Source organism: Salvelinus alpinus, chromosome 18, assembly GCF_045679555.1.
Source record: "Salvelinus alpinus chromosome 18, SLU_Salpinus.1, whole genome shotgun sequence".
Classification (NCBI taxonomy): Eukaryota; Metazoa; Chordata; class Actinopteri; order Salmoniformes; family Salmonidae; genus Salvelinus; species Salvelinus alpinus.
In genome coordinates this window covers 50,358,293-50,374,275 of record NC_092103.1, presented here as the reverse complement: position 1 = coordinate 50,374,275, position 15,983 = coordinate 50,358,293, and the positions used below count along the sequence as shown (strand labels likewise).

The window sequence follows — 15,983 nt, the reverse complement described above, 5'->3', positions numbered from 1 at the left end:
ATGTTACATTGAACTGGGTGAATATGAATGACAGTAACCTAAACCTATCAATGTTACATTGAACTGGGTGAATATGAATGACAGTAACCTAAACCTATCACTGTTACATTGAACTGGGTGAATATGAATGACAGTAACCTAAACCTATCACTGTTACATTGAACTGGGTGAATACGAATGACAGTAACCTAAACCTATCACTGTTACATTGAACTGGGTGAATATGAATGACAGTAACCTAAACCTATCACTGTTACATTGAACTGGGTAAATATGAATGACAGTAACCTAAACCTATCACTGTTACATTGAACTGGGTGAATATGAATGACAGTAACCTAAACCTATCACTGTTACATTGAACTGGGTGAATATGAATGACAGTAACCTAAACCTATCACTGTTACATTGAACTGGGTGAATATGAATGACAGTAACCTAAACCTATCACTGTTACATTGAACTGGGTGAATACGAATGACAGTAACCTAAACCTATCACTGTTACATTGAACTGGGTGAATATGAATGACAGTCATCCAATATGCTGTAATAGAAATAAGGCCGTTCTCATGAAAATAAAATAATCCTCCCTCATCATAAACGGCACCAACCGCCACTGAATCTGAGGTACCCAAAATATTTTCAGGTATGGAATTGCCCTGCTACAGTTTTTAGGCTTTTATGGTGGTCATTACTGTGGCGGATTAATCAGAATTAGTTGGGTAACATAGATAAGATGTTTTATTAAAATATCTTGTAATACCAGAGACTCAGTTCAACTTTATTTATTTAAGGGAAATGAATGATCCCCAGGTACTGCCTAGTGCCCTGAAGCCCCGTTTCTACTCCCTGTTGACTGACTTGTTGTTTGTTGTCTGGGTTACCAGGTGTTGGAGGCCACCCGCGTCACCCGCAGGAAAAGCAACATGGCGCTGAGGTGGGAGGCGGGGCTTTACACTAACGAGGACGGAGAAGAGGAGGAAGAGGAGGAAGAGGAGTAGTCGACTACCAGGGACGGAAGGAGGAGGAGGGATTTTTTCTAAAGTATTCTGATCACATGACCCGTCACATGATCTACTGGATGGACCAACCTGGAGCATCAGCCAGCCCTGCCAACACTGAAACAGAGAGACCCGTGGGATACGGCTGGTTGCCAAGCGACGGACAAGTAACCGTGACGACAGCAACAGTGCGTTCCCGGGCAGGTCATGTCCCTAGGTTCCATTTTGGAATGTTTAGATTTTTCCAGATAAAAGGTGTGTAAAGGACTGTGTGAACTATGCAGATGATGACAACGACGATGAGACTCTTGTGGTATTGAAGTGGATATTATTGGAGGATTGATTTGACACAGAGACATTACGCCTGCCAAGTGATCCTAGAGTGGTGTCAGGGAGGATGTCAGACTGAATTGAATCACTGGAGAGAAAATAAACTGCATTCCCTATGGCCCCCTATTCCCTATGTAGTGCACTAGATTTAAACAGAGTAGTGAACTAGATAGGGAATAGGGGAGCCATTTTTCTGTTGAAGCCCCAGGTTTGGCCTTTCTCCAGATTACAGTTTCATCCAACAGAAAACTATGTTACTGGGACTTGATCCCTTTTTGGCGACTGCATGACGATATTTAACCTCATATAATACCAGTATTTATCTAAAAGCTAAGACAGTGGCGTATATAAATAGATATTGCTATCACTCTTCTTCTTCAGTGATTTAAATGAGTTGATATTTCTAAAGCAATAACAATGGAAGTCGTTTCCTCTTTCCTGACGATGATGTCGATGATGTACTGTAGCCTCGAACCATTCATACGAGCTCGTCTAAAAGTGTACAGTGCATTCGGCTGTATTTAGACCCCTGGACTTCTCCCACATGTTATTGCCTTATTCTAAAATCGATTAAAAAAATGTTTTTCATCAATCTCCACACTATCTACACCCAATAATGACAAAGCAAAAAATATATATTTTTTAGATTTCAGCAAATGTATTAAAAAAAAAATTAAATGAAATATCACATGTATATAAGTATTCAGACCCTTTACTCAGTACTTTTGTTGACCATCGGGTTCTTGGTCACCTCCCTGACCAAGGCCCTTCTCCCCACATGCTCAGTTTGGCTGGGCGGCCAGCTCTAGGAAGAGTCTTGGTGGTTCCAAACTTCTTCCATGTAAGAATGATGGAGGCCACTGTGTTCTTGGGGACCTTCAATGCTGCAGACATTTTTTGGTACCCTTCCTCAGATCTGTGCCTCGACACAATCCTGTCTCGGAGCGCTATGGACAATTCCTTCGACCTCATCACTTGGTTTTTGCTCTGACATGCACTGTCAACTGTGGGACCTTATATAGACAGGTGTGTGCCTTTCCAAATCATGTCCAATCAATTGAATTTACCAGAGGTGGACTCCAATCAAGTTGTAGAAAAATCTCAAGGATGATCAATGGAAACAGGATGCACCTGAGCTCAATTTCGAGACTCATAGCAAAGGGTCTGAATACTTATGTAAATAAGATATTTCTGTTTTTTTATATTTAATACATTTTTTAACAAAAAAATGAAAATAAAATACAGAAATATCTAATTTACATAATTATTCACACACCTGAGTCAATACTTTGTGGACATTTGGCGGTGATTACAGCTGTGACTCTTTCTGGGTAAGTCTCTATGCCCATTATTCTTTTTTAAATTCTTCAAGCTCTGTCAAGTTGATTGTTGCTCATTGTTCTCCCAGTGTCTCCCCGCTGGAAAGCAGAATGAATCAGGTTTTCCTCAAGGATTTTGCCTGTAGCTATTTTCATTTTTTAATTTATTTTACAAAAAACTCCTTAGTCCTTGCCGATGACAAGCAAACCCATAACATGATGCAGCCACCACCATGCTTGAACATATTAAGAGTGGTACTCAGTGATGTGTTGTGTTGGATTTGCCCCAAACATAACGCTTTGTATTCAGGACAGAAGTTAATTTCTTTGCCACATTTTTGTCAGTTTTACTTAAGTGCTTTGTTGCAAACAGGATGCATGTTTTGAAATATTTTCATTCTTTTCAAGCGTCCTTCTTTTCACTCTGTCATTTGGGTTAGTATTGTTGACCCATCTTCAGTTTTCTCCAATCACAGCCATTAAACTCTGTAACTGTTTTAGAGTAACCATTGGCCTCATGTTAAAATCTCGGAGCGGTTTCCTTCCTCTCCAGCAACTGAGTTAGAAAGGACGCATGTATCTTTTTAGTGACTGGGTGTACTGATACACCATCCGAAGCCTAATTAATAACTTCATTTTTTACACATCAACCAATCGGGGCCCTTCTCTGTGAGGCATTGAAACACCTCCCTGGTCTTATTGGTTCAATCTGTGCCTGAAATTCACTACTCGAATAAGGGTCCTTACAGATAATTGTATGTGTGGGGTACAGAGATGGGGTAGTTCTTAAGAAATCATGTTAACCACCTCCTAGTACAGAACTTTACATATACAGACTAGTTAACCACCTCCCAGTAGATGGACCCACACAGAACTTTATATATACAGACTAGTTAACAACCTCCTAGTAGATGGACCCACACAGAACTTTATATATACAGACTAGTTAACCACCTCCTAGTAGATGGACCCACACAGAACTTTATATATACAGACTAGTTAACCACCTCCTAGTAGATGGACCCACACAGAACTTTATATATACAGACTAGTTAACAACCTCCCAGTAGATGGACCCACACAGAACTTTATATATACAGACTAGTTAACAACCTCCTAGTAGATGGACCCACACAGAACTTTATATATACAGACTAGTTAACCACCTCCTAGTAGATGGACCCACACAGAACTTTATATCTACAGACTAGTTAACCACCTCCTAGTAGATGGACCCACACAGAACTTTATATATACAGACTAGTTAACCACCTCCCAGTAGATGGACCCACACAGAACTTTATATATACAGACTAGTTAACCACCTCCTAGTAGATGGACCCACACAGAACTTTATATATACAGACTAGTTAACAACCTCCTAGTAGATGGAACACAGAACTTTATATATACAGACTAGTTAACCACCTCCTAGTAGATGGACCCACACAGAACTTTATATATACAGACTAGTTAACCACCTCCTAGTAGATGGACCCACACAGAACTTTATATATACAGACTAGTTAACCACCTCCTAGTAGATGGACCCACACAGAACTTTATATATACAGACTAGTTAACCACCTCCTAGTAGATGGACCCACACAGAACTTTATATATACAGACTAGTTAACCACCTCCTAGTAGATGGACCCACACAGAACTTTATATCTACAGACTAGTTAACCACCTCCTAGTAGATGGACCCACACAGAACTTTATATATACAGACTAGTTAACCACCTCCCAGTAGATGGACCCACACAGAACTTTATATATACAGACTAGTTAACAACCTCCTAGTAGATGGAACACAGAACTTTATATATACAGACTAGTTAACCAACTCCTAGTAGATGGACCCACACAGAACTTTATATATACAGACTAGTTAACAACCTCCTAGTAGATGGAACACAGAACTTTATATATACAGACTAGTTAACCACCTCCTAGTAGATGGACCCACACAGAACTTTATATATACAGACTAGTTAACAACCTCCTAGTAGATGGAACACAGAACTTTATATATACAGACTAGTTAACAACCTCCTAGTAGATGGAACACAGAACTTTATATATACAGACTAGTTAACCACCTCCTAGTAGATGGACCCACACAGAACTTTATATATACAGACTAGTTAACCACCTCCTAGTAGATGGACCCACACAGAACTTTATATATACAGACTAGTTAACCACCTCCTAGTAGATGGACCCACACAGAACTTTATATCTACAGACTAGTTAACCACCTCCTAGTAGATGGACCCACACAGAACTTTATATATACAGACTAGTTAACCACCTCCCAGTAGATGGACCCACACAGAACTTTATATATACAGACTAGTTAACAACCTCCTAGTAGATGGAACACAGAACTTTATATCTACAGACTAGTTAACCACCTCCTAGTAGATGGACCCACACAGAACTTTATATATACAGACTAGTTAACCACCTCCTAGTAGATGGACCCCCACAGAACTTTATATATACAGACTAGTTAACCACCTCCTAGTAGATGGACCCCCACAGAACTTTATATCTACAGACTAGTTAACCACCTCCTAGTAGATGGACCCACACAGAACTTTATATATACAGACTAGTTAACCACCTCCCAGTAGATGGACCCACACAGAACTTTATATATACAGACTAGTTAACAACCTCCTAGTAGATGGACCCACACAGAACTTTATATATACAGACTAGTTAACAACCTCCTAGTAGATGGACCCACACAGAACTTTATATATACAGACTAGTTATATATACAGACTAGTTAACCACCTCCCAGTAGATGGACCCACACAGAACTTTATATATACAGACTAGTTAACAACCTCCTAGTAGATGGAACACAGAACTTTATATATACAGACTAGTTAACAACCTCCTAGTAGATGGACCCACACAGAACTTTCTGCAATGCCGCATCTTCAGTAACCGAGTATTCGAGACACCATCTTCTTATGAACCAGTTGCTATTAAATGAAGGTGTTTGGACAGAAAACCTGCGGCTACGGTAGGTTTTCTAGGCTAATCTGAGCTGGCACCTCTGTTCCAAGATAGTCGGAGATGGAGGGGACTGTGGAGCCATTATCCTGACGGCTCTTGTGGGAGGATGGGTAGACTCTGGACACAGAGATAACTGGAGCTAGGCAGCATCATCACTGTTGGCTTGCTGGCAGCCTCGCTGGTTTGATGATGCTACTCATCACTCTCCATTGGCTTTGATTGGCTACTTTTTGTCCATTGTCCATTGTCTGAAGAAACCTATTGTGGTGAAACGTCATGAGCGCATTTTTAAAAATGTACCTTTAATCTTTTTAGAAACTTTTAAAAGAACCACATGGATTCTGACTGGGGACTCAGCTAAAACTAGACAAAAATTATTTTTGTCTTTTTGGGACCAAATGAATTGATACCAACAGTGGACAATTCCTAGCAAAAACATGGGGCTCCAACTGTCAAGAGGAGAATAGAGGGAGTTTTCCCCTTGGAGAACCCAGAGTGCAACACTGAAGAAAAACATATTGGAGAATAACAACAATCTCAATCTGAAGCTCTAAAGAAAAAAGGGGAATTGTGAGAATCAGGAATACCATTCTTCCTCCCGCCCCACCTATTGTCCCTGTATAAATCAGGAACACCATTCTTCCTCCCGCCCCACCTATTGTCCCTGTATAAATCAGGAACACCATTCTTCCTCCTGCCCACCTATTGTCCCTGTATAAATCAGGAATACCATTCTTCCTCCTGCCCCACCTATTGTCCCTGTATAAATCAGGAACCCCATTCTTCCTCCTGCCCACCTATTGTCCCTGTATAAATCAGGAACACCATTCTTCCTCCTGCCCCACCTATTGTCCCTGTATAAATCAGGAACACCATTCTTCCTCCTGCCCCACCTATTGTCCCTGTATAAATCAGGAACACCATTCTTCCTCCTGCCCCACCTATTGTCCCTGTATAAATCAGGAACACCATTCTTCCTCCTGCCCACCTATTGTCCCTGTATAAATCAGGAACCCCATTCTTCCTCCTGCCCACCTATTGCCCCTGTATAAATCAGGAACACCATTCTTCCTCCTGCCCACCTATTGTCCCTGTATAAATCAGGAACACCATTCTTCCTCCTGTCCCACCTATTGTCCCTGTATAAATCAGGAATACCATTCTTCCTCCTGCCCCACCTATTGTCCCTGTATAAATCAGGAACCCCATTCTTCCTCCTGCCCACCTATTGTCCCTGTATAAATCAGGAACACCATTCTTCCTCCTGCCCACCTATTGTCCCTGTATAAATCAGGAACACCATTCTTCCTCCTGCCCCACCTATTGTCCCTGTATAAATCCGGAACACCATTCTTCCTCCTGCCCCACCTATTGTCCCTGTATAAATCAGGAACCCCATTCTTCCTCCTGCCCACCTATTGTCCCTGTATAAATCAGGAACACCATTCTTCCTCCTGCCCACCTATTGTCCCTGTATAAATCAGGAACACCATTCTTCCTCCTGTCCCACCTATTGTCCCTGTATAAATCAGGAATACCATTCTTCCTCCTGCCCCACCTATTGTCCCTGTATAAATCAGGAACCCCATTCTTCCTCCTGCCCACCTATTGTCCCTGTATAAATCAGGAACACCATTCTTCCTCCTGCCCACCTATTGTCCCTGTATAAATCAGGAACACCATTCTTCCTCCTGTCCCACCTATTGTCCCTGTATAAATCAGGAATACCATTCTTCCTCCTGCCCCACCTATTGTCCCTGTATAAATCAGGAACCCCATTCTTCCTCCTGCCCACCTATTGTCCCTGTATAAATCAGGAACACCATTCTTCCTCCTGCCCCACCTATTGTCCCTGTATAAATCAGGAACACCATTCTTCCTCCTGCCCCACCTATTGTCCCTGTATAAATCAGGAACACCATTTCTTCCTCCTGCCCCACCTATTGTCCCTGTATAAATCAGGAACACCATTCTTCCTCCTGCCCACCTATTGTCCCTGTATAAATCAGGAACACCATTCTTCCTCCTGCCCCACCTATTGTCCCTGTATAAATCAGGAACACCATTCTTCCTCCTGCCCCACCTATTGTCCCTGTATAAATCAGGAACACCATTCTTCCTCCTGCCCCACCTATTGTCCCTGTATAAATCAGGAACCCCATTCTTCCTCCTGCCCACCTATTGTCCCTGTATAAATCAGGAACACCATTCTTCCTCCTGCCCACCTATTGTCCCTGTATAAATCAGGAACACCATTCTTCCTCCTGTCCCACCTATTGTCCCTGTATAAATCAGGAATACCATTCTTCCTCCTGCCCACCTATTGTCCCTGTATAAATCAGGAACCCCATTCTTCCTCCTGCCCACCTATTGTCCCTGTATAAATCAGGAACACCATTCTTCCTCCTGCCCACCTATTGTCCCTGTATAAATCAGGAACCCCATTCTTCCTCCTGCCCACCTATTGTCCCTGTATAAATCAGGAACCCCATTCTTCCTCCTGCCCACCTATTGTCCCTGTATAAATCAGGAACACCATTCTTCCTCCTGCCCCACCTATTGTCCCTGTATAAATCAGGAACACCATTCTTCCTCCTGCCCCACCTATTGTCCCTGTATAAATCAGGAACCCCATTCTTCCTCCTGCCCACCTATTGTCCCTGTATAAATCAGGAACACCATTCTTCCTCCTGCCCCACCTATTGTCCCTGTATAAATCAGGAACACCATTCTTCCTCCTGCCCCACCTATTGTCCCTGTATAAATCAGGAACACCATTCTTCCTCCTGCCCACCTATTGTCCCTGTATAAATCAGGAACACCATTCTTCCTCCTGCCCACCTATTGTCCCTGTATAAATCAGGAACCCCATTCCTCCTCCTGCCCCACCTATTGTCCCTGTATAAATCAGGAACACCATTCTTCCTCCTGCCCCACCTATTGTCCCTGTATAAATCAGGAACACCATTCTTCCTCCTGCCCACCTATTGTCCCTGTATAAATCAGGAACACCATTCTTCCTCCTGCCCCACCTATTGTCCCTGTATAAATCAGGAACACCATTCTTCCTCCCGCCCCACCTATTGTCCCTGTATAAATCAGGAACACCATTCTTCCTCCCGCCCCACCTATTGTCCCTGTATAAATCAGGAACACCATTCTTCCTCCCGCCCCACCTATTGTCCCTGTATAAATCAGGAACACCATTCTTCCTCCCGCCCCACCTATTGTCCCTGTATGAACCCTGTCTAACCACCCGTTTAGTGACCTTGTTCCATCAATATGTCCATGCTACTTCACAACCTATTTGAGTTCTTGACCAGCAATGTCCCATTGGGCTCAACAAAGCCGAGATGAGGTAATCTCTTTAAGTACTAACCCTAGTAATGTATAATCTCTTTAAGTACTGACCCTAACCCTAGTAATGTATAATCTCTTTAAGTACTGACCCTAGTAATGTATAATCTCTTTAAGTACTGACCCTAGTAATGTATAATCTCTTTAAGTACTGACCCTAACCCTAGTAATGTATAATCTCTTTAAGTACTGACCCTAACCCTAGTAATGTATAATCTCTTTAAGTACTGACCCTAGTAATGTATAATCTCTTTAAGTACTGACCCTAGTAATGTATAATCTCTTTAAGTACTAACCCTAGTAATGTATAATCTCTTTAAGTACTGACCCTAACCCTAGTAATGTATAATCTCTTTAAGTACTGACCCTAACCCTAGTAATGTATAATCTCTTTAAGTACTGACCCTAACCCTATATCTACAGATATGTTCTGAGTTTCATCAAATAACTAATCAGAACGTGCAGCGATCGTTCTGTGCTGCACTAGACCATCCCACTGAAGGCTTGCTGCCTTTATCCCGGGAGGTGCAGGAACAGATGGAGAGCTTTGGACTTCAGCTTTCTGCCATTCTGAAGAACTATGATGAAATGGGTTGTTACATTCTAATGTACATATTTGGCCAGTTTCCTTGGTCTGTGTGGCCACTCCCCCTATGTATTATTTTATTAAATGTTTTATCTTTTTCCAAACCCAACCTGCAGTGGACATCAAATAGGTTTGTGGTGAAATGGTAGTAAAAGGGGTGTTGTGTCTCCATTAGGGATTGGGCCTATAGACGTATTGGTTTAAACCACAGAGCCTATAGATAGGCATATTAGTTTAAATCACCGTGTCTATAGATAGACATATTAGTTTAAATCACAGTGTCTATGGACGTATTGGTTTAAACCACAGAGCCTATAGATAGACATATTAGTTTAAATCACAGTGTCAATGGACGTATTGGTTTAAACCACAGAGCCTATAGATAGGCATATTAGTTTAAATCACCGTGTCTATAGATAGACATATTAGTTTAAATCACAGTGTCTATGGACGTATTGGTTTAAACCACAGAGCCTATAGATAGACATATTAGTTTAAATCACAGTGTCAATGGACGTATTGGTTTAAACCACAGAGCCTATAGATAGACATATTAGTTTAAATCACAGTGTCTATGGACGTATTGGTTTAAACCACAGAGCCTATAGATAGACATATTAGTTTAAATCACAGTGTCTATGGACGTATTGGTTTAAACCACAGAGCCTATAGATAGACATATTAGTTTAAATCACAGTGTCTATGGACGTATTGGTTTAAACCACAGAGCCCCCAGTGCTCTTGAGATCCCTAGTGGGGGCTGCCCCTAAAGAACGGCCATCTTGGGTTATTGTTCTTCAGATCTCATATTATCACTATGTGAGATTACTTTGAATCTTCTCAAAGGACACATTCCACTCACCCCGACACAATTAAACCAATTCAAGAGACAAAAGGCACAGATCAAACTCTTTGCCAGTCATTGGTGTCCCACAGCCCCTCTATTAGTCAATGATAACAGTCATTGGTGTCCCACAGCCCGTCCTCTATGTTGTGAGCCAATCTTGTCATTCTATTAAGTCTCAACTATTATTTTTGTAACTTTCCAAAGGCTTTGCAGAGGTTAAGAAGACGCATGTAAACTCTAAAGAAACATCATTTAACATTTGAGGCCAGATTTGAAAAGGAAAGGATAAATCCCCAAGCTCAGGTTTGTCAGTTGTTTAGAATGAGGATACTGGGGATGGTTGAATCGTTATCTTATTGTATCCTGAGATGTCAGACACTGAGGCTGCCAGTACCTCTGAGGCTGCCAGTACCTCTGAGGCTGCCAGTACCTCTGAGGCTGCCAGTACCTCTGAGGCTGCCAGTACCTCTGAGGCTGCCAGTACCTCTGAGGCTGCCAGTACCTCTGAGACTGCCAGTACCTCTGAGACTGCCAGTACCTCTGAGGCTGCCAGTACCTCTGAGACTGCCAGTACCTCGGAGACTGCCAGTACCTAGGTCTATAAACACAACAGAATAGTACAGGTCTATGTACACAACAGAATAGTACAGGTCTATGTAGACAACAGAATAGTACAGGTCTATAAACACAACAGAATAGTACAGGTCTATGTAGATAACAGAATAGTACAGGTCTATGTAGACAACAGAATAGTACAGGTCTATGTAGACAACAGAATAGTACAGGTCTATAAACACAACAGAATAGTACAGGTCTATGTAGATAACAGAATAGTACAGGTCTATGTAGACAACAGAATAGTACAGGTCTATAAACACAACAGAATAGTACAGGTCTATAAACACAACAGAATAGTACAGGTCTATAAACACAACAGAATAGTACAGGTCACATTACTTTAGACCAGAGCTCTGGGTCCTAGCTTCAACGAAGTACTGAGTAAAGGGTCTGAATACTTATGTAAATGTGATATATATATATTTTATTTTATATAAATTTGCACACATAAAATAAACTGTTTTTGATTTGTAATTATTGGTTATTGTGTGTAGATTGATGAGGGGAAAAAACATACATTTTAGAATAAGGCTGTAACGTTACAAAATGTGGAAAAAGTCAAGGGGTCTGAATACTTTCTGAATACTTTGTATATCAGTATATTAGACTCTCTCTCGATGCAGTGATGTTGTTTTCATCAATTTTGGTTTAACACTGCCATCAAGTGGTGATTGACCAAACTGCACCACTGTTAAGATATAAAAAGCGAGAGAGATTGGGAGAGAGAGATAGAGAGCAGAGAGAGAGCAGAGAGAGAGAGCAGAGAGAGAGCAGAGAGAGAGCAGAGAGAGAGCAGAGAGAGAGAGCAGAGAGAGAGCAGATAGAGAGCAGAGAGAGAACAGATAGAGAGCAGATAGAGAACAGATAGAGAGAGCAGAGAGAGAGCAGCGAGAGAGAGCAGAGAGAGAGCAGAGAGAGAGAGCAGAGAGAGAGCAGAGAGAGAGCAGAGAGAGAGAGACTAGAGAGAGAGCAGAGAGAGAGCAGAGAGAGAAGTCGAGAGAGAGAGTAGAGAGCCTTAGAGAGAGAGAGAGCAGAGAGAGAGAGAGCAGAGAGAGAGATAGAGATAGAGAGAGAGCAGAGAGAGAGCAGAGGAGAGAGAGAGAGACTAGAGAGAGAGCAGAGAGAGAGCAGAGAGAGAGCAGAGAGAGAGAGAGATAGAGCAAGCTGGTCCTGGGGCTCTGTTCACAAACACACCCCACAGAGCCCCAGGACAACAGCACAATTAGACCCAACCAAATCATGAGAAAACAAAAAGATAATTACTTGACACATTGGAAAGAATTAACAAACAAACAGAGCAAACTAGAATGCTATTTGGCCCTAAACAGAGAGTACACAGTGGCAGAATACCTGACCACTGTGACTGACCCAAACTTAAGGAAAGCTTTGACTATGTACAGACTCAGTGAGCATAGCCTTGCTATTGAGAAAGGCCGCCGTAGGCAGACATGGCTCTCAAGAGAAGACAGGCTATGTGCTCACTGCCCACAAAATGAGGTGGAAACTGAGCTGCACTTCCTAACCTCCTGCCCAATGTATGACCATATTAGAGACACATATTTCCCTCAGATCACACAGATCCACAAAGAATTCGAAAACAAATCCAATTTTGATAAACTCCCATATCTACTGGGTGAAATTCCACAGTGTGCCATCACAGCAGCAAGATTTGTGACCTGTTGCCACAAGAAAAGGGCAACCAGTGAAGAACAAACACCATTGTAAATACAACCCATATTTATGTTTATTTATTTTAACTTGTGTGCTTTAACCATTTATACATTGCTACAACACTGTATATATATAATATGACATTTGTAATGTCTTTATTGCTTTGAAACTTCTGTATGTGTAATGTTTACTGTTAATTTTTATTGTTTATTTCACTTTTGTATATTATCTACCTCACTTGCTTTGGCAATGTTAACACATGTTTCCCATGCCAATAAAGCCCCTTGAATTGAATTGAGAGAGAGAGAGAGAGAGAGAGAGAGAGAGAGAGAGAGAGAGAGAGAGAGAGAGAGAGAGAGAGAGAGAGAGAGAGAGAGAGAGAGAGATACAGAGAGAGATACAGAGAGAGAGATACAGAGAGATACAGAGAGAGAGATACAGAGAGATACAGAGAGATACAGAGAGATACAGAGAGAGAGATACTGAGAGAGATACTGAGAGAGAGATACAGAGAGAGAGATACAGAGAGAGAGATACTGAGAGAGAGATACTGAGAGATACTGAGAGAGAGATACTGAGAGAGAGAGAGAGAGAGAGAGACAAGCTATGGGGCCCTCCTCAGTGCTTTATTGAGATTGCAGTGGTGCCAGACAGGCGAGGCTTCAACATAACATACCACTGAGGCTGTGTGGAAAGCACACCCAGGGTGACACTAATTGATTTCAACCCCAAATCTCCAAATTGACCAGATAATATTAGATACATCCAAGCTGTTCAAACTATCAACATTTATTCAACCATTTGTACATTGTTACAACACTGTATATATATAATATAACATTTGTAATGTCTTTATTGTTTTGAAACTTCTGTATGTGTAATGTTTACTGTTAATTTGTATTGTTTATTTCACTTTTGTATAATATCTACTTCACTTGCTTTGGCAATGTTAACACATGTTTCCCATGCCAATAAAGCCCCTTGAATTGAATTGAATTGAATTGATAGAGAGCAGAGAGAGCAGAGCAGAGAGCAGAGAGAGAGCGATAGAGAGCAGAGAGAGCAGAGCAGAGAGAGAGATAGAGAGCAGAGAGAGCAGAGCAGAGAGAGCGAGAGATAGAAAGCAGAGAGAGAGCAGAGAGAGAAGTTGAGAGAGCAGAGAGAGAGATAGAGAGCAGAGAGAGAGATAGAGAGCAGAGAGAGAGAGAGAGCAGAGAGAGAGAGAGAGCAGAGAGAGCAGAGAGCAGAGATGGAGAGCAGAGAGAAGGAGAGCAGAGAGAGCAGAGAGAGAGATAGAGAGCAGAGAGAGAAGTTGAGAGAGAGTAGAGAGCCTTAGAGAAAGAGAGCAGAGAGAGAGAGAGCAGAGAGAGCAGAGAGAGCAGAGAGAGCAGAGAGAGAGATAGAGAGCAGAGAGAGCAGAGAACAGAGAGAGAGAGAGAGAGAGAGAGCAGAGAGAGAGAGAGAGAGTGTGTGTCTATAATCTCCCTCTCTGATGATGACGTCACAGGGTTCCTCTCCTAGAAGACAGTCCTCTGGTCTGGAGAGATTCCACCGGGCCGCATCACAACACTATGTTGCTATAGTGACCCTGCATTACAACACTCTGTTGCTATAGTGACCCTGCATCACAACACTCTGTTGCTATAGTGACCCTGCATCACAACACTATGTTGCTATAGTGACCCTGCATCACAACACTCTGTTGCTATAGTGACCCTGCATTACAACACTGTTGCTAGAGTGACCTTGCATTACAACACTCTGTTGCTATAGTGACCCTGCATCACAACACTATGTTGCTATAGTGACCCTGCATCACAACACTCTGTTGCTATAGTGACCCTGCATTACAACACTGTTGCTAGAGTGACCTTGCATTACAACACTCTGTTGCTATAGTGACCCTGCATCACAACACTATGTTGCTATAGTGACCCTGCATTGCAACACTATGTTGCTATAGTGACCCTGCATTACAACACTGTTGCTAGAGTGACCTTGCATTACAACACTCTGTTGCTATAGTGACCCTGCATTACAACACTCTGTTGCTATAGTGACCCTGCATCACAACACTCTGTTGCTATTGTGACCCTGCATCACAACACTCTGTTGCTATAGTGACCCTGCATCACAACACTCTGTTGCTATAGTGACCCTGCATCACAACACTATGTTGCTATAGTGACCCTGCATCACAACACTCTGTTGCTATAGTGACCCTGCATCACAACACTCTGTTGCTATAGTGACCCTGCATTACAACACTGTTGCTAGAGTGACCTTGCATTACAACACTCTGTTGCTATAGTGACCCTGCATCACAACACTATGTTGCTATAGTGACCCTGCATTACAACACTCTGTTGCTATAGTGACCCTGCATCACAACACTCTGTTGCTATAGTGACCCTGCATCACAACACTCTGTTGCCAATTTGTAAGTCGCTCTGGATAAGAGCGTCTGCTAAATGACTTAAATGTAAAATAGTGACCCTGCATCACAACACTATATTGCTATAGTGACCCTGCATTACAACACTCTGTTGCTATAGTAACCCTGCGTCACAACACTATGTTGCTATAGTGACCCTGCATTACAACACTCTGTTGCTATAGTGACCCTGCATCACAACACTCTGTTGCTATAGTGACCCTGCATTACAACACTCTGTTGCTATAGTGACCCTGCATTACAACACTCTGTTGCTATAGTAACCCTGCATTACAACACTCTGTTGCTATAGTGACCCTGCATTACAACACTCTGTTGCTATAGTAACCCTGCGTCACAACACTATGTTGCTATAGTGACCCTGCATTACAACACTCTTTTGCTATAGTGACCCTGCATCACAACACTATGTTGCTATAGTGACCCTGCATTACAACACTCTTTTGCTATAGTGACCCTGCATCACAACACTATGTTGCTATAGTGACCCTGCATCACAACACTCTGTTGCTATAGTGACCCTGCATCACAACACTATGTTGCTATAGTGACCCTGCATTACAACACTCTTTTGCTATAGTGACCCTGCATCACAACACTATGTTGCTATAGTGACCCTGCATCACAACACTCTGTTGCTATAGTGACCCTGCATTACAACACTCTGTTGCTATAGTGACCCTGCATTACAACACTCTGTTGCTATAGTAACCCTGCATTACAACACTCTGTTGCTATAGTGACCCTGCATTACAACACTC

At 42.1% G+C, this 15,983-nt stretch overlaps 1 protein-coding gene across 1 annotated transcript in view; it reads left to right on the top strand.

Moving 5' to 3' along the window:
* Positions 1–3,158, top strand: part of LOC139544447 (A-kinase anchor protein 2-like) — a 148,915-nt gene extending 145,757 nt beyond the window's left edge. The window contains exon 6 of the mRNA XM_071351556.1: positions 890–3,158. Coding sequence (XP_071207657.1) covers positions 890–1,003 — 114 coding nt within the window. The 3' untranslated portion in view covers positions 1,004–3,158. The remainder of the gene's footprint in view (positions 1–889) is intronic.
* The last annotated feature ends 12,825 nt before the right edge of the window (positions 3,159–15,983 follow it).